A 19,799-nucleotide genomic window follows, 5' to 3' on the forward strand; every position below is an offset into this window, starting at 1 on the left:
TTGCTTGGAAATTTCTACTAATTCTCTATACCAAAACCTAATGAAAATGAGAGGATGATTTTGAAAAGCTAATCAAGTTCAGCCATAGGTTCAGACCTCACCATGGTCAACTCTGCCCTTCAATCTTCCGAAGTAACTAACTTGAGGGCCATGCAGTTCACTGTAAAGATCCCATAGTACTTGTCATGTGAATGGAAGCTTGTCCCTAGGGTCTCTGTTCAAAACTTCTTCTTCCATGTACTATTCTGCATGTAGAACAGGTCAGTAGCTCTCAATCTTTCCAGTCTACTGTACCTCTTTCAGGAGTCTGATTTGTCTTGCGTACCCCCAAGTTTCACCTCACTTAAAAAGTACTTGCTTATAAAATCAGACATAAAAATACGAAAGTGTCACAGCACACTGTTAGTGAAACATTGCTTACTTCCTTATTTTTACCATATAAGTATAAAATAAATCAATTGGAATATAAATATTGTACTTGCATTTTAGTATATAGTATGTAGAGCTGTATAAACAAGTCATTGTATGAAATTTTAGTTTTTACTGACTTCGCTAGTGCTTTTTATGTAGCCTGTTGTAAAACTAGGCAAATGTCTAGATGAGTTGATGTCACCCCCTGGAAGACCTCTGTGCACCCCCAGGGGTACATGTACCTCTGGTTGAGAACCACTGGCATAAGTAGCTGCATTTCAGTGGTGATATTGAGTGTAGATGGGATTCTTCAGATGAAAGGTCAAGCATAAATGTAACCACTTCTGAAAATTGAATTGTCCAAAATTTACCTGCTGAGAAAAACATCATAATATGAAAGTAAGGCTGTTCCAATTATGACTCTCCTGTACTGTAAGACCACTGGGGTTTTTCTTCTTTAAATGTTCAACTGCTGGTTATATTGCATGAAGATGGACCTTCTGAGAGAGAGACTTCACAGAAAACAATTTGGTTTACAAGCAAATATAAAATATCTATTGAGTAATCTCACTCCTAGGTTTTAGTGTTCCATGCTGAATTATGTAGCCATGGAGAGTGGAAAATATTACATGTTAAAATAGGGGATAAGATGTTTTTTCAGCACATTGCAAAGAATTCAGTCATACATTCTGAATACATAAACCTGAAAAGCGTGGATACATGGACCCTTGTTTGAGCATTGATATTGTGCTCAATATTGTATAAAACATAAGACAGGTGTCATCTCTAATGAGTTTACAGTCTAGTTCAGATGCACATGGCACAATGGGTAAGAGTACAAATTCAAGCTGGTACAGCAATCTTGCCATAAATCCAGTGTGTCTGTTCAGTCTGTGATTTTTAGCATCTAGCAGAGTTACGAACTTAAGCTCCGAGGCTCATTTTTTTGAAAGCGTTGTGCAGGTATTCAGAATAGAGACACTGGACATATGGCTTGTTACAACAATCTGAAACCCACTAACCACCTCTTGTCTTAGGACTGCAGAGCTGTTAACAGGCTACTCTACCTTGAATGGTTTCTTAGAATATGTGCTACTTATGCTAAACAATCTGTTCCACCTTTCGTTTAGCTGTGACACTGGGAATACCTTTCCCAGGCCTGCAGAAGAGGTCTGTGTGGCTCAAAAGCTTGTCTTTCTCACCAGCAGAAAATGGTCCAGTAAAAGATATTACCTCACCCACCTTGTCTCTCTAATATCCTGGGACCAACATGGCTATAACTATGCTGCATATGTTTCTCCATTATTTGATTTCAGTCTACCTCTTCCACAGAAAATTTTTTTCTTAAATAAAGCTGGAAAACGTTTTGCTAACTAACATTGTTGACCTTACACCGTGCTTTAAGAATATCTGTATAAAGGAGAAGAAGAAGTAGAGACATAGTCCTGTAACACTTTAGATCGGGGTGGGCAAACTTTTTGGCCTGAAGGCCACATCTGGGTATGGAAATTGTATGGTGGGCCATGAATGCTCACAAAATTGGGGGTTGGAGTGTGGGGGGGTCAGGGTTCTGGCTGGGGGGTGCAGCCTCTGGGGTAGGGCTGGGGATGAGGAGTTCAGGGTGTGGGAGGGGGCTCTGGGCTGGGGCAAGGGATTGGGGGCCATGCTGTGGGGTGGGGCTGGGTATGAGGAGTTTGGGGTGCAAGAGGGTGCTCCAGGCTGGGATTTAGGGGTTTGGAAGATGGGAGGGGGATCAGGGCTGGGGCAGGAGGTTGGAGTGCAGGAGGAGGTCGGGTGCAGGCTCTGGGTGACGCTTACCTCAAGCAGCTCCCAGAAGCAGCAGCTTGTTCTCCCTCTGGCTCCTATGTGGAGGCATGGCCAGGTGGCTCTGCACACTGCCCTGTCCGCAGGTGCTGCCCCTGCAGCTCCCATTGGCCATGGTTACCAGCCAATGGGAGCTGTGGGGATGCCGCTTGGGGCAGGGGCAGTGTGTGGAGCCCCCTGGCTGCCCCTAAGCATAGGTGCTGGAGGAGGCACATGCTGCTGCTTCTGACAGCTACGCAGAGCCACAGCATGCATGGAGTGGGGCAAGCCCTCGACCCCACTCCCTGGTGGGAGCTCCAGGGCTGGATTAAAATGTCTGACAGGCCAGACGCAGCCCGTGGGCTGTAGTTTGCTCCCCCTGCTTTACGTTAATCCAAGACCAAAGGAAACAACTGTGATTATCTCTGACTTCCTGCTTAATTTCCTTGAATTAATTCCTGTTTGAAATACAGCATATATGGTGGGGGGCAGGGAATCTTTAAGTATTTCCAGTGATGATGACTCCAGTACAACCCTTGGTAAATTGTTTCAGTGATTAATTACCCTTACTTTTAAAAATTTGCACCTTATTTTCAGTCTGAATTTGTCTAGCTTCAACTTTCAGCCACTGGATCTTGTTATATATTTTTGTTTGCTAGATTGAAGAGCACTCCAATTATCAAATTTCTGTGGCCCACATTCTTGTAGACTGTGATCAAGTTACCCCTTAACCTTCTCTACGATCAGATAAATAGATTGAGCTCCTTGAGTTTTTCCCTATAAATCATGTTTTCCCATCCTGTATTCCTGTAGCTTTTCTCTGAATCCTCTCCAATTTTTCAACATTTCTTTTTGAATTATGAACAGCATAATTGGACAGTCCTCCTCTCTGTAAGGGTAATGCTGAACTTGACTCACCTAGCATCAGCACTGAATTCAGCAACGTTTTCTGAATCAATTCAGTGTCAAATGGTTCTGCAGACCTGGTCTTTCTTGTCTGTTTCTGAGGTGTACTAATCCCCCACTAATCAGGAAATTGTACAGCCTGATCACATGATCTTTGTGTGATAGTCACTTTGGAGGTTTCTTATTTCTAAAAAAATACCATTTCTTTCCTTCTCCCATCACCCCCAACTCCTTAGGATGGTACCCGACCCCCTTTGGATGTTGATGTAAACCTTGAAGAAATTGCTTATGATCAGCGTTGTGATTGTTATACGTGAGTGTCTTCTATTTTTAACTCTAATGCCTGCAGTGAGAAATGTTTTACTCATGTTAATGTGTTTTACATTATTATTAACAGGAACGTTGGACTTGCTGACTCTCAGGGTTCAAACACCTTTCCCTCTGTTCTCGTCACTTACACTTGAAGTTTTTCTAGGGATTTACTAAGACGTTGTAGATGGTACAGGTTTCCTCTTCCTGCACAATAGTCTGGTGGTGCCTGACACTACCGTAGCTTAGGAACGGCCACTGTGTTCTTTTTTCTTTGTCTTGTCTCTATTTCTGTGATGTTTACACTTAACCACAGATACGAAATGTGAAACCTGTCTCTAAACTGGATCCACAGTTAAAGGTGGTAAAAGTTGGTAGGCAAAACTGGTACACATAGCTTGTTCTCTGAGTTAGTTCACAGAATGGCTCCATTGAAGCATGAGGGGCAACATTGGAGAACACGCAACAGTGCTTGTTTGAAAATTTAACAGTTGGGAAAAGAAAGCTGGCATCACAGTCTCAAGTGAATGAGAGATGATGGGTAGAGCGGGGATAGTTCGTTAAAGGCCTTGAAAGTGAAGACGTAGTTTATGTTGGATGCAATAGAGAAGGGGGAATCAATGGAAGGATGTGTGGAGAGGGGTGATGTGGTCAAAGTGACAAGATAGAAAAGTCATCTCAGCAGCAGCATTGTGAATGGATATCTGAGTGGCAAGACTGCATTTGTCAAAGCCAGTATTTGCAGTATTCAAGATATTGCAGTATTCAAGATGTGAGATGATGAGATCCTGGACGAAAGTTCAGGGCTGAGAAACTTACCAGATCCTTTCTAGCAGTAAAGCTAACTCTATAAGATGGATGTGTATTTATAAGTAAAAGATGAGGGTGCTGGGTGCTCCTGTTACAACTTAGCCCAATCTCCCCCTCTGGATGGACTGCTATAAATCAATTCCAATCCCTGGCCCATGTACTTCTAAGCCCCCTTCTTCTGGGTCCTGACTGATCACTGTTCTTAGCTCTGGTCTCTCAGGCACACTCCCTAGTGCAGACTTCATGTCTGACACCTTTCTTGCACAGTGGAACCCAGCAATCCAGGTGCTTGAGCCTGCAGAACTGGTTTCACAGCCTTCTGAGCCCATTTTGCTTAGACATGTTCTCCACGAGAGCCCACCTGGCTGTGGGAGCTCAGGAATCTAATGAAACCCTTCTGGGACACTATGGCATTAAAGTAAGGAACACAGGCTTAGCAAGGGAGGAGTTTAATTATTTAAGTCCAGCTGTAGATGAATGGTTTTTGTTTTTAAAGGGAGGTGGTTATGGAAAAATTGATGTACCAATTTCCTACCCAACAAAAGAGTTTCTTTACAACAGATACTTTTACTTTTGAAAGCACTTGAGAGTTACGGATCTTTGGAAAATAACACGGTCCTCCTGCTCTGATCTCATCTCCCTCCTCCCCCTGTTAGTCTGAGGGCTGGTTAGTGGCCCTAGGCCAGGCAGCCCTTCCTAGCTTCCATCTCCTTAGTCTGGTCCACTTGCATGTGGTGGTGTCCCCCACCATAGCATGAGGACACTGTGTCCAGGATACACTGACCTTGTCAGGATTAGAATGGTTTTCAACCCCATGTGGGTGTCTTAATCCAATCTGGAAATTGCATTGCCAAGTGAAAGTCGCAATGATTATTATCACAAAATGGCATTCACAAAAACAAAATGGAGGTCACAAAACAACATGTGTTTCCCAGTTTAGGCCCAGACATACCCCCAGTCTGTAATAGCCCCCACAAGCAAGGTTCTTTGACAATACTTTAAATGAACACAGGCTCCCACTTTTCCTGGTCCCAGCTGTTGGTAAGGAGCTGGGGGCGTGATCACCTAGAATTTCTAACAAAGGCAGGCTGCTGTCCCTGGACTTATCTTGTGGTGACAGGACAGCCTCTGGCTAGTAGGTGTCTGAGTTAATCTGAAGCTCCACTCTGTCTCACTGCCTGAATAGAGAAGGAGTGATGTCTTTTCTGTTCCCTCCAAAACCTTCTGCAGAGGAGAAGGTCTCCACTGCACTGCCCCTTTCCACAACCTTTTGGCAGCATGGTGAGAAGGAGGAAAGAGGTTTGTGCAGCGTTACCCTCCTCTCTGCTATCCTCTAACCCCAACTTCTCTGAAAGAGACAGGGAATGGGTAGGTGATAAGTTACTGCCTTTTTCAGCCACTTAAACTGACTTAGGGGGACCAAGTTTAACTCTGAGTTGACTAGAAAGAGGAACTTTTGAACTGCTGGTTGGACTTTCTTTTGTTATACATTTGAATGATGTAGCTCCTTTCCACTGCTCTTTTCTCCACTTCATGATAGTGAATTCAGTTCACCGTCTTTGAGTCTTTTTCAGTCTACGCTTCAAATGCAGGAACCCCTTTACCATCCAAGTAGAGAGAGGGTAGCAAATGTTAAGATGCACGCAGCAGATGGCAGTGTTGATGTGCTCCTCCATTGAGGAGGAAGGGGAATATAGTTTCTCTGAGTGAATGAAGTGTAAGGATATATGCTGTGACTACGTCAGAAGTTGCAAAAAAGTATTTTGGCAGAGGCTCTGAAGGTAATTAAAGAATGTGCAATGAACTGGAGAGTAGTTCAGTCCATGTATACAGGTATTTGAAGTTCTCATTGCTAGATCTGCAAAACAGTTATAAATATTAAGCAAATAAAATTTCAATATCCCCTGCATTTGATTTAAATAAATGTAAAACAAAGTTGGTACAGACCTACTGGTTCTTGCTAACTCTTCTTTAAATGGCTTATCTAGTGATTAAATAACTCCTTAAATATATTTGTTTGCTTGAGCCAAAGGTATTGAAGACTTAGTTTTGTATGACTTATATGCCATGTACTAGTCTACTGATTTGTGAATAATTTATAGAACTTTGTTTCCAGCTGTTAAAGACTGATCTAATCACTACTTGTGAACATGGAGCCTTAAGAGGGCAATAGTTCAGTGTTCCCGAAGCTGTGGGTGAAGTATGTTCCCTTGGATAGGACTATGACCAGACTTGCCCATTCTCAGACTGCTTGCTTTGTCTCCTCTTTTATCCATGATAACAAGTAGCCCTGCAGAAAAAAGTGCTTGGTAATTCCAGTGGGGTTAAAAGATATAACTCAAAGCACCTGGTGGCCTGCCAGGCTCAGCTGGTGGAAAATAAAATAGAGAAGAGGAGGTGAAGCCTGGGGAGAGAGCAAAGTGAAGAGTACAAGCCCATGTCAATGCTGATTCCCCACTCTGGCACTTCGAGTGCAGAAGGTGGGGGCCCGCAAGGATTTTAAAAATTAATACTGGCCACTCCAGGCTGGTATTAAACTCCCAAGGTCACAGCTTCTCTCTGACCTTGGATGGGTAGACGCTGCCACCACCCAAGTGCAAAAAGAAACCCCCCCTTTTGAGAACCCAGGAAGGAAAACATGGGAATTTCTTCCTGTGGTGTACTGTCAAGCCCTTTCACCCCCTTTTCCCGGGAAAAACTGAGGAAAAAAAAGCTGTTGTCACCAGCTAATTAAACAACATATGCACAAACCTCTTAGGGACACACAAATCCATTCCTGTTCTTAAAATAGGTAAATTGTATTAAACCCAAAAAGAAGGGAAATGCATTTGGAACTTAGGCATTTTGCTAGATCTTAAAAAGAAACAAAAATTACAAAAATTAAGTATCAAGATAGCTCTCTTGAGGTTCAGCATAAAGGTTACAAGCAAAACAAAAGCATCTGGGATTAGCACAGAGGAGTCAACAAGCCTTACAAAATAAAAGAAATAAACCTAATCGCATCTTTCTAGACATTTCTGATCTACTTGCATATCTGGGTTTCCAAAGCAATTTCTAGTATAATTCTGATGATTTTCATACCTGGCCTTCAGCTTCTCACAGCATAACTGCTGCCCTATTCCCCTCTTCCCCAGAGAACAACAGACACAAAGGGAAAGTTTTTTTTCCCAATTTTAAAAAGTTCTGGCCTTCCCATTGGCTCTTTTGGTCAGGTGCCCTCTCCCTTCCTTTACCTGTAGACTTTTTTAACCCTCTACAGGTAAAACAAGTAGAGAACAGCTACTAACAGGGATTTTATAGCTAACTGGCTGGCTGGGTGTCCATATAAGGGAGCTATTCCCTCCTTCATTTATCACAGCCCTCAGAAGAATAAACGAGGTAATAGGAGGAAGGGAAAGAGTAAAAGGAGATATGGCAGATGAGGAAGCAAAGGTGACATAGGACAGTTGCATGAAGATATGGAATGTCCAGGTGCCAATCCATTGTGAGATGCAACTCTGACTTAAAAAAAAGCTAGGAATGGCTGCTGTACTTGGTTCTTGTCTACAAAATAAAATCAGAGCCAAAGTTAATGTCTGAAATACCTACTCTGGATGCATTAGATGGGTCTCAGGAGTGCACATTTCAGTGAAGAATCAATAATCCAGCTGTTCCCTCCTCTTGTCTCTGTGTCAAGTTTATTCAGGATCAAATGCACTGTAGTTTATAATTTTCCAAGTGATATAGGATCCTCTGAGTGAATCTAACTCAACTACTGTTTTTTGTGAAGCATATATAACCTTTGTACCAAATTCTCTATTTTCTGCATTCTCAACCCCAAGTTGTGTAAATTACTGAGAAGAAGTAGATCTTTAAACTCACCTTGATCACCACTTGATTTCTGATGCTTTTTATAACCAGCATTTTTTTAAACAAATAAACTTTTTATACTTACCTTTCACCAACGGTTCTACTATCTCTGCATCTTTTGCATTCTCCTGGCTGTATGTATGTCATCACAAATAGAGATGATGGATAGAAATGTATCCTAAAATGATCCATTCTATTTGTATCTGTCTCTAGGGGGGCAGATCTTTCCGCTCTAATGCGTGAAGCTTCAGTTTGTGCCTTGAGACAGGAAATGGCCCTAAAGAATGGCAAGAGCAAGGAAGGTAAGACAAGCATATAAAGTCTAAATGGAACAGTGGGAAGATGATTAAGTGGTGAAAGTAGTTAAACTAGTTAAAAGTCATAAACATAATCTGCTTGAACTCTTGGAGGATACTGGCCAACCAAACCTAGGGGGGAAGGTTTCTGTTGAGAAACGATATAAACATAACCCTTAGGAGGCATTGCTTTTAAGAGATTGTGGTGAATAAAATAGGTGTACGAGTATGGATTTCCAGTAAAGATGCTGAAGTTAAATTTATTAGAAACTGGGCTTTTGCTTAAAAACTTTAGTATTAGAAATTCAAATTTGGGCATGGAGTTGCAGGCCTAATTTTCAAATATTTATTGTAATCAATCTGTCTAAGGTACTTTGTGAAATTGTCTGGTCCCTTGCATGCAGGATTATCCATTTTGAGAGAGCAGATGTGGTGCTTTCACATGTAAATGGCACACATGTAATTGTGAATATTTGGGCCAGAAATCGTTTGATCTTGGGAGAAGATGAGTGTCTTTTTTGGGCTCAGGAAAATATTTTTTATTACTATGCTTTTCCCAGGGAATGGATATGTGTTTTAACCTTCCTCTGTGCAAAACCCAATTCTGACATGCTGTGTGCTCTCAAATAAAATTGACATGAGGAGCAGAACACCTTTCATCTCTCACTGGTTCTGGCCAAATAAAAGTTTAGATTTTTCAGAATACAAATAGAAGAGCTGTCACTAAAGGGACACTGTCAATTGGAATACTGGTCTTTTTCAACAGTGAGTTAAGTTGTTCCAAATACTGCACCTGCCCATAAGTCCCTCTACCATTTTTTGTGGTTTTAAAATCACATTTTCCTATTTTAAAAAAGTTTTTTTTCCTCCCCTCTTGCTGTGCAATAATTCTCCAGTACCTATAATTCTCCAGTACCTATCAGATCAAGGATGGTATATTTCCCATGGAGTTTACATGCAAGATTAGATAATTGTTTGAATGTGGGTCAGATACCATAGTGATGAGTAGTATAAAAATATAGTAGGCTCTATTGGGACCTTCAACTGCTTAATGATGACGGTGGGAAAACATACATTTTTTAAAAGTTAAAAACAAAATTATACTGTCCTGGTTTACCTTTTTTGTTCTTGAGTTCTAAAGACAATCTCGGATTAGTCATTACTAAACTCCTTAAGTCCCTCCCCAAGTGACTTTAAGATAAACCCCAAAAAGGCCTCTTATACTGAAATAAGAATGTCTGCATGGGAGGGCTTGTACCAGTATAACTATATCAGTTTAAATTCATGCCTTAGCTTACAGCATGGGTTGGCAACCTGTGGCACGCGTGCCAAAGGCGGCACACAATCTGATTTTTAGTGGCTCAGCCTGCTGCCAGTTTGGGGTCCCAGCTGCCAGCCCCACTCAGCCCACTGCTGGCCTGGATGGACGGAACCCCGGGTCGGCAGCGGGCTGAGCGGGGCTGGTGACTGGGACCCCGGCTGGCAGGGGCCAGCGGCCGGAACCCCACACTGGCAGTGGGCTGAGCCCGCTACTGGTCTGGGGTTCCGGCCGCCGGCCCCTGTAAATGTAAAATGTATTACTGGCACGCAAAACCTTAAATTACAATAAATAAATGAAGACTTGGCACACCACTTCTCAAAGGTTGCTGACCCCTGGCTTAGACCATTGTAACTTTCCTTAGATTCTAAAATCATCAGGGTGAAGAAAGTCTTTTACTATGTTTTTGTACAGCACAGTTGGGCCACTGTCCTAACTGGTGTGTCTAGCCAGTATTGTACTCTATTACCATTTTTATTATTTGCATTAAAGTATTTTCTCTTGTTTTCCCAGTTTTGGATTTAGGCCTCTCTTTATGTCTGATTGTAGACAAGGGCATGCATCAAACAGTGCATCTGCCATCTGTTATATGTCTGCTAGATGTAGGTAGTTTTTGCTGGACCTCAGGTTTACTCAAGTGTTTCTCTGATCCAGGAATTGTACAGGAGGCCAGGCTGTTGTTATAGGTTCAGTGCCTCTTCCAAGCTTTATTAGTTAGAGAAAGCAGTCAGATCAAACTTGGAGCTCTGGCAGACTATTGAGCACATACAGATAACTGAGCTGCTATCTGATGTGTGGCCTACCATATCCAGGTAACAGGTATGACTCCATTCTGGATCAATTAGGGACCAAAAGTCATTGCTGTCCAAGTGCTATTTTCGTGGATTTTATTAAATGAATCTGATTTTTATTGCCCTTCTTAGCAGACAAGTGTCCACATTGTCCAGGGACCACCATGATGATTGGCTCCTTTGGGAGTCTCTGCATAAAGACCATGAATTAAATGGGCCATGGGAACAGGAATACTCTCCTCTCCCTCAGATGCTTTGTCTACATTAGGGGATTTTAAAAATCCCACTATTGCTATAATGCAGTGCAGTTAGTAAGTGGAAATTTTTTTTTTTAATTAATGTAGGTGAGGCCCTAAAGGTGATTTCTCCAGTTCAAAGTAAAAATATCAGTTTCTAGTGTTGAAAACCTTAGTTGACAACCTTTTAAGATATTAATCTGATGATCTATTTATTTCTAGCATTTTACTTATTTTTTTAAAGCTATTATAGGTGCCTATCAAATGCTCCTGCTGCTGTCCTTAAGATAGTCTTGATAGATACTGAAACCCATTAAAAGGGAATACTGGCCTATTGAACTGTTGAAAACACTGAAGTAAATATTTAGGTCACAATAACACAGTAAATTGGAGACGTTTATACTATTCCTTGTTGGACTTGTGGACCTGACATGGCTTAGAATTAATTTAGCGTGAAATGCTTACAAATCTCTCAATAATTCAGTGTGTTCCCCATGACACACTCTGAGTCAGTCACAGGGAGTTTCCAGATGTTTATCTGTGTGGTATAAAAGAGAGGATGAGGTGGAGGAATGCTGAGCTAGATTTTACTTTACCTTTCTGGAAGAGAAATCATTGTTACCTGAGCCCCATCTGTGTGGAATCTTGCTCTAGTGGTGGCTATAGTTTTACCCAACATTTTTACTGACTTACATTAAATAAACCCACAGTGGTTAACTATGTTCATGAGAAGTCCTGGATTGACAGGACTAGATGTTCAAGTCCTCTGTTTTACCCAAAAAAAAAAAGTACAGCATGAAAAGTGGTAGTGCAAGATAGTGAAGCTGAAAGTGTCTTAATGAAATACATATAAAGCAATCACCAAAGTTTTTTAAAAACGCACATTCTGCTACATTCAGCACATCTGATGTGAAGCTTACCTATGTGCATGATAGATAGATACTAAATCTATGTACCGATTTGATCCTGTAGTCTATTAAATCCACATACATTATAAGCTGTTTCCTAGTGAGAACTGAACAATGCACACTTCTTTTCCATTCGTTTGGAATGAAATTCAGTTTCCCAGTAGACCTGTTATCTCAAAGGCTGTGTTCAAGACTCATCAAGTCTAATGATTTATTCATGTAATTTCTGAATGGAAGTGCTGGAAAAAGAAACGGTCTGATATGCATACAGATTATGCAAGTTTGGGTGGGTGATGACATGGGTAAGCAGTTGCCTGGGTTCTATAGAGTGCCAAACAACGTAAATATGGTGCTGGGGTGAGCTGAACTGCCTGGGGGTTGTGTAGAATACTTGGGATGTTGTTGAAAGTTTTTTTTCTAAATGTAAAAAAAAAAAAACCCCAATGTGTGTATAATATGTAATCTGAAGAAAGCGTAGGACTGAAAATAAGGAGCCCTTACTTCTGAAGCTAGTCCCGTCATAGATTTTCTGTTTGATCTTTAGCAAGTCAGGGCATATCCACACTATGGAGGCTATAGTGGCACAGCTAAGGCACTGCAGCTGTGCTCCTATAGCATAGATGCTTGCTAGAGCAACGGAAGGGTTTTGTCCCTCAGTACAGTTAATCCATCTCCTCGAAAGGCTGTAGCTCAGTTTGAAGAAAAAATTCTTCCAGCAACCTAATGGTGTGTATACTGGGATTTAGATCAGCTTAACTATGTGTCTCTAGGGTATGAAGCAAAAAGAAAAGGAGTACTTGTTTTCACACCCAGGAGTCAGGTAGCTAGGATGACTTAAATTTTAGCTGTAGACCAGGGCTCACTTGTTGTTTGTTTTTGGAAGTGTTGAGCACCTTGAATTCTAGATAAATTTGATGGGAGCTACAGTTACTTTGAAAATCAAGCCCTTAATCTGTAGTTGCGAACAGTGATACCTAGAAACAACCCAGTGAGGTAAGTGGGTATTATCCCCATTTTGCAGATGGTGTAACTGATGTCCAGAGGGAAAGGGACTTGCTCAAGATCACAGAGTCTGTGTTAGACATGATACTGAAATTCAGGAGTTCATCAAGCCTGTGGCTCAGACCTCAGCCAGTTGCGCAGAATAGACAAAGCAGTTAGTGAAATGCAAAGACTTGAGATATTTTCTCTAATGGCAGTCTGGAAGTTATTTGGAAAGCAGTATGTGGGTGTGTTTTTTATATACTGAATTGGGGGTAAATCATAGACATTAAGTCCATTGTATGGTGTTCTTTTTAAGGAGAAATCAAGATTAGCCGAAAATACTTTGAAGAAGCATTTAAGAAAGTGAAATCATCTATATCAAGAAAGGTAAGAGAAGCTATAAAATTGGGGGTCAGTGAATATTGTTTAACATCACACAAAGCAAGTTGAGGATAGGAAGTGAAGAATTCTATAGTCACTGGAAACTGGTGAGAAGAACTGAAGTCAGAATATATTTACTGTGTTTGTTTGAATCTGTTCAGGACATCTGGGTTAACACTCTAAAAGATCCCATGGCAGTTTTCATAAATGAACTCAAGCATTTAAGTTTTCTGTTTTAAGTCTCATCCAGAAAGATTACTGCCCTTTCAGTACCACAGTGATGAGGGAGTTCAGTACTGGCTTAGGGAAGTATACCTCTTTAACATCATTTTCTGCACCATCCTGGATTTTTCAAGGAAGTTTCCAATCCAAGAACTGACTCTAAAAATACTGTTAAGCTTGAGAGATCTGATGAGATCACAGACCACAGTATTGTGGCTGCATTATGCTTTGCTTCCACCATGCATGCACCTACTTAATGAAGAAAAAAAAAAAGCTCAATACAGCTTAATATGTAAAGATAACATCTTCTTAAGATAAGAAGCTGTAATAAGAAAAAACAATTTCTTTTTTTCTTCCTGATTATCAGCCTTTTTATGCTTTTATAAGTCAACATCTAATTTGATCATATGTTTGGAAGGTCAAATCATGAACCATTCTCTTTTTGATGCATGGCAGGTAAATTTGTTGAGTATTTACTATCGTTACTTCTCAACATTCATTTCATGCAGTGTGACCAGAGGATAATTATTTGGAATTTAGATAGTGCCTTTATTGCTTTAGGGCCCCTCTCATGGAAAGGTTCCACATCTGCTGGCTTGGAAAGGTTCCACATGTCTTCTGGCTTTATGGACTTTAGTCATGAAGCATTGAAATCACTTTCACTACAGTATGAATGTGAGCTAAAAATAAATTAGCCCGTTCTTCTACTTTCTTCAAACTCAAAATGTGCTTGGTTTAAAATGATTAGATAAATATTCTTAACCTCATGGTCACTAATATCCCTTTACTAGTGGATATTATCTCAAAGAAAAAATGTCATTATTTTCAGCTATGAATTTCAGTAGTCAATATATGTATTAAACTGTGGAACTCCTTGATGCAGGATAATATGAAAGTAAATGGCTTGAGTAAGACTTTAAAAGATTGGTACTTGTAAGAATAAGACCAGTAACTGCAGTTACCCTGCCTAGGCTAAAATGACGTGTTCTGAATCCTCATGCTTTTGAAACAGGGGAGTTGCATGGCAAGCTTGTGCAGGTTGCTTGCTATGAACTAAGTGTTCATGTAGACCAGCCTTATTTCATTACAGCTGGTTAGGAATTTTTTGACTAAACATTTTTTGTGCTAGAAAATACTGAGGCATCAAAACCAAGACATTTCACAAGAATGTATCAGCTTTGATGAAACTTTCATCCTGGACCTAAGAAACCTTCCCATAAAGTTTCTGGTTCCAGAGACACACCTGCCTCAGAATAGCCCTATTGGTTAGGGCATCACTTGGAATGTGGGAGACCCAGGTTCCAAGTCCCTTCTCTGATTCTCCCTCAGTCTCTCCTATTGGTGCTGTTTTACTTTGTATAAATAATTAAATATTCATTAAGCTGGGACTTGGATCTCTCACATCCCAGGTAAGTGCCCTAAACAACTGGCTGTTGGCTATTCTGGGGAGAGGGACTGGAATCAATCTGTCGCTCTGTTGCGCATGCTCATTTTTTGTGGGGAAAAAAAAATTTGAAAGGGTCCTAGGTTTCATCCTAATGCAGAATGGGAACATCTGTCTAAACAGCGTTTAGAGAATGGCAGAACTGACTTTGTACTTGGCCACTGGATGCACCTGGCATATCAGAACTGAGTTAGTCATTATTTTAGACTGCAAATAGTACTTTAACAGGAGATTTAACAGATTATTAACCCTTGTACACAGTACTCTTTATCCCAGGGTTTTTAAATGTGGGAGCTAAAGTTTACTCTTCTCCATTCCCTCTACTTTTGCCTCACTTCCTGCTCCAGCACTCTTTCCTTCCTCAGCTCAGTAAACGAGGCTGCTCTCCTCAGTCCTGCTTAAAGCTGCTCTCTCTACCAGTTTCTGCCCAGCCTGCTTTTACTCTGTTTCTGGCCAAAGAGGATTCAGGACCAGTCTGGATCTGTGAGCAGAAGGCAATGGAGGAGATGGGATCAGTTTGGTCTCACTCATTATACTTGCCCTTCCTTCCAGCAAGGTGGATTAAAAAAAAATCCCTTTTTTAAAAATAAAAAATGATTTTTTTGTTTAAATCTATTTTTTTAGTTGAATAGATTTTACCTTTTGCAAAAACGTATTTAAAATTAAATTTGAAATTATGATAACCTATGTTAAGACCTACACTTACTATAATGCATTAAAGTCATTTAAATTAAATAAAAAATAATATTCAAGCAATACCTATTTGTTGCTGAATTTTAAAGAAAGTCATACCACTGAACTGGTGGAAGTCGCTGACTAAGTACCTGGAACCAGAGTTTGTTGAAAGGCTAAACCAACTTTTGATAGTGGTAAATATTTCTACACGTGCAGAAGAGTATTTTCTTCATTTCAGTTTATCCCACTAATTCAGTTCAATGACTACCTAATTCAAAGTAAGAAACTGATTGAGAGTAGAAAAAACAGGGAAAGCTTGTTTTCCACTTTAAATCTATTAGGTGGGAGAGGATGGGTTCTAAAAACTACTAGTTCTAAAATCGTGAAGACAATGGTGACCAGAAACAATCACTTCAATTCACTAACTACAAATAATTATTTATTTATTTATATTACCATAACACCTAGGAGGCCTAGTCATTGCTTCCTTTTTATAATAATCAATTCACATTAAATCTAAAACATGTTTTGATAGACTTGCTTTTTGTTTGTATTCAGCACAAAGTAGTTCCATCTAACTAATAAAACCACAATTTTACAGTTCTATTTGAATTTTTAATTGAATTCCAATTTTTCTCCAAGTAGGGTTTGACACAAATTGGAGTAAAAAAAAATTAATAAAGTAAATCAGAAATGCATAATTCACCACTTTCTAACAATAAAAATGTGAAAATTAAGAATCTGAATAAATGTGTGTTAAGCTACATAATTGCTCGAATGAATGTATGCAAATGTAGTGTATCCTCCTGGTTATAAAAAAAAATTACCAACTCTAGTATAAAGTCTATTTTTTAGTTTCAAATTAACATATTTTAATGGTTACCAACCAGGGAGAATCAATCTTTTTTAGAAAATAACTCAGAAGTACAAATGTAAAACAAGATTAAAATTTATTATTTAAATCCAGGTTTCCTGCTTGTTGATTTAAATCTCTTTGATTGATTAAAATCACCCTACCCTGCCTTCCAGTACAATGTTCCAAAGAAAGCCAACTTTTACCCCCCAAAAATGCATTGACTTTTTACGTTTTATTTGGAAAGCTTTGCCAGATCTGAGCTGTTTCTCCTGCTCCTAATGGAACAATAGTGACACTAACCACTGCTTAATTATGGTTTAGACTTCAACCTTTAAATCATACTAGTTGAAAATAAAATATTTTCTATATACACTAAGAGGATAAACTTAAAATAGCTGAATTAGGCTGAAGGTCAGTTTGTAAATCAGAAAACCCTCTTTAACATGGCACGATGGCAGTAGGAGTCCCATTCTTGCAGCAGAAAACTGGGAAATTTATTGGAAATGGTAATGCTAATTAAAAAAAAAAAGTTCTGTTTCTAGCCTGGGTGTGTAGAATTTTTATCTGATAGCTTTGTTCCTTCCTGAAGTTCACTTGGGCTGTTAGCCAACAAATCCTCTGAAAAGAGTATCTGTGTGAATGCTCCCTTTCCTTTTAGTGTGAGGAATGGGCCAGCACAAGAGATTCAGGCAAGAAGAAATTTTCTGCTGTGCTTTCTGTTGTCTTTATCTAAACATTTTCTATGCTGCAGAAGCTCTGAGAAGTGCTCTCCAAAGGCAAGAATTCAAGTGGTTGGAGAAGTACATATTTGACCAAACAGCATGTAGGACAATTGCCTATTTATTACACTGGTAAAGACTGGAATGGGATTGTTTTAGCTAGTTCCTGTGCAACCAAAGATAATGTGAAGTGACGCTGTAGCAGAGTTACATAATGCAATAAAACAACTGCTGAATTGTTCACATTTTAGGGCACCTGTTCTCTGGTGGTGAAGGTGTTTTGGAGTACAAACATGCATTTTGAACATTCATGCCTCACCACATTCCAGCTGCTGCTCCCACTCAGCCAGATAAGTTTGATCTGGCAAATAATATAGACATTAGCTGCATCACCCCATCCTGCAACATCTTGTGGAAGAAGATCAGGAATAGGAGCAGTCTATATGAAAGAGATTATTAGCTAATTAAACTGTAATTTAAATCAGATTTCGTTAAACCAGGGCAAAATCCTGTGTGCATGGTCTCTGTCATTCCAGTTTAGGATTGGGAATAGGCATAAACTAAACCAAAATAAATTGCTCTTAAACCAGAATAAGACACTATCTGCACAGGGCTTTGCACGTTTAACTAAATGGTTTCAAAATCACACCTTTAAATTTAAACCAGTGCAGTTCTGTGCATAGACAAGGTCTCAGACAAGCATGGCAGTGTCTTATACTTCTTATACAAGAACTCTGCTAACACAGAGTCTTCTGTTAATAATTACAGATTGTTGGTGACTTGTCTTAAGCGAATCCCATAAAAGAGATCCTCTTTAGCCTCCAATTGGTTTTTCTTTTGTAAATATTTTAGCCAAATATTAGCCACCAGGCACAGAGATCATTTCTGTTTGTTTTCCTAGTGGAAAATGTGTGTAAAGTCACCTTTAAACATTGCATGCATTCTTGCTGTGCTGAAGTATCTTTTCTTTTTCCCCACCTAACTTGGCATTGTTAGGATCAAGCAATGTATGAAGAGCTTCGTCAGTCGCTGAGCAAATGATAAAGTTGGCCAACTCCTAAAAGAGACCGTCATTCTGAAGAGGCTCATAATGGTAGCATCTGATCTCTTAGAATTTTATCTCCTCAAACACAGCTGGAACAGAAGTTGACCATGGATTCATTTGACTTTTTACTAAGTGCTGCATCTGTAGATATCTGCCATGTTTTAATTACCACTCTGACAATGGTTAAGTTGGGATTGTTAAACAGAGTAAAATGTAAGATCGAGACTTTCTAGTTCTGCTTATCACCAACCCTTCTATGCCTACGCTTTTAGGCATAGAAGAACAATTTCTAAAATTCAGTGCTCTGTTAACCCATGAACTATTTAACAGGCAGAGAAGCTATAATGAACATCCCTTCAAAACCTTAGACTTTTCAAACAATTCATTTTCAGTTGTACATGAAAAGTGCACCTTCTCAGAAGATGAGCTCTGTTATTCAGAGAATTGCATTCTGTGAGGAGAGAACTAGGTAAGTGGGCTGAGAAGATGTTGAGCCATATGCTATTGCATCATTTTTAACCCCCCCCTTCCCAAATTTGGGTCTAATCTGTTTTGATGGGTGTGTGCCATCATAACTGAGAACCCTTGAGAACCTCCCTTTCATCTTATTAAAAGGAACTCCTCGGACTGAAAGATGGTTAATTTTACAGGTTCATGCAAAGGATTTAAGAAATGGAAGTCTGCAGCCCCCTGCTATAGTGCGTGGGAGGAAGGCTCCACCTTAAAAGAGCAATAATTTTACGGTCTCAAATCCTCTAACAAGCTGGGTTCATGTACCTCTTAACAAGGAGAGGTGAAATTTGTAACATCAGAAATAGAAGTGTAAAATGGAAGATATTATGCCTTATTGTTACTATCTCTGTTAATGATTTTGAATCACTCTTAATTTAGCATATTCTGACAAATCCTCTGAGGTAGAATTTTCTCATTCCTATAATATGGGCCAAGCAAGATGTCTCAGCTGAAATTATCTCAATAGTTTTCTCAAAAATATGTATCGTTTAAAGAACTTTCCCATATGTGTTTACAGTATGTTTCTAAGAGGATCTTAGCTTATTAAAGCAAATTTTTAAAAAAGCCATCTTATCAAACTGCTCTTTGATCTTTTCATATTCCTTCGCTTGCACATTACATCAGCATAGTCAGTTTCATTTTTCCTGATAATCAGGTTGGGTTCTTGGTGCTGCAATGTTTGGTTTTTAAACACTCCAGGGAGATAAGAGTTGTGTTTTATAAGCCTTTCTTTTCTAGGCTGAGCTAAACTATTTGCTGTGCTCCTGCAGTGAAGCTGTAATCCAGAAAGCTGACTGCTTTCTGTGGAAACACAGGCTCATAAATTCCCTTCCTATAGGATCAAGTTGAAACAGATATAAGAGGGAGCATTAATTTGAGTAGCTAATATGATGGGGCTTGTCTTCACAGAGACACAAAGGAAAGTTAAGATGAATTAACTAAAAGTGCGAAGCTAATACAGATATGGGCTTGTCTACACAGCATGTTGCTGTGTAGCAAGCCAGGATGTTGAATGCCAGGGCCATACTCCAAGACTTTCACTGCGGTGTAGCAGTGTCCACAGGGGATATTACAAGTGGTGCAGCAAGTGGTGCCACTGTAGAGTCACACTCCGGTTTGCTGCACAGTAACTTGCCATGTATGCATGGGCTAAATTAAGGGAGGATTAAGCTACAACCAGCTATGCCCACTTTACTTCTGAAGGAGTTTGTCTACTCAGGTTTAATGCACTTTAATTTCCGCACCTTAACATTGTTTGCAGTGTTGTAGCCAAGTTGGTCCCAGGATATTAGACAAGGTGGGTGAGGTAATATCTTTTATGGG

At 39.9% G+C, this 19,799-nt stretch overlaps 1 protein-coding gene across 2 annotated transcripts in view; it reads left to right on the forward strand.

Moving 5' to 3' along the window:
• NVL (nuclear VCP like) overlaps window positions 1-19,044 on the forward strand; it is a 76,206-nt gene extending 57,162 nt beyond the window's left edge. For both annotated transcript variants that reach the window (XM_038394168.2, XM_043511710.1), the window contains exons 20-23: window positions 3,357-3,433; window positions 8,302-8,390; window positions 12,938-13,008; window positions 17,915-19,044. In XM_038394168.2, the coding sequence (XP_038250096.1) occupies window positions 3,357-3,433; window positions 8,302-8,390; window positions 12,938-13,008; window positions 17,915-17,959 (282 nt within the window). In that variant the 3' untranslated portion in view covers window positions 17,960-19,044. The remainder of the gene's footprint in view (window positions 1-3,356; window positions 3,434-8,301; window positions 8,391-12,937; window positions 13,009-17,914) is intronic.
• The last annotated feature ends 755 nt before the right edge of the window (window positions 19,045-19,799 follow it).

This window comes from Dermochelys coriacea, chromosome 3 (genome assembly GCF_009764565.3).
Source record: "Dermochelys coriacea isolate rDerCor1 chromosome 3, rDerCor1.pri.v4, whole genome shotgun sequence".
NCBI classification, from domain to species: Eukaryota; Metazoa; Chordata; order Testudines; family Dermochelyidae; genus Dermochelys; species Dermochelys coriacea.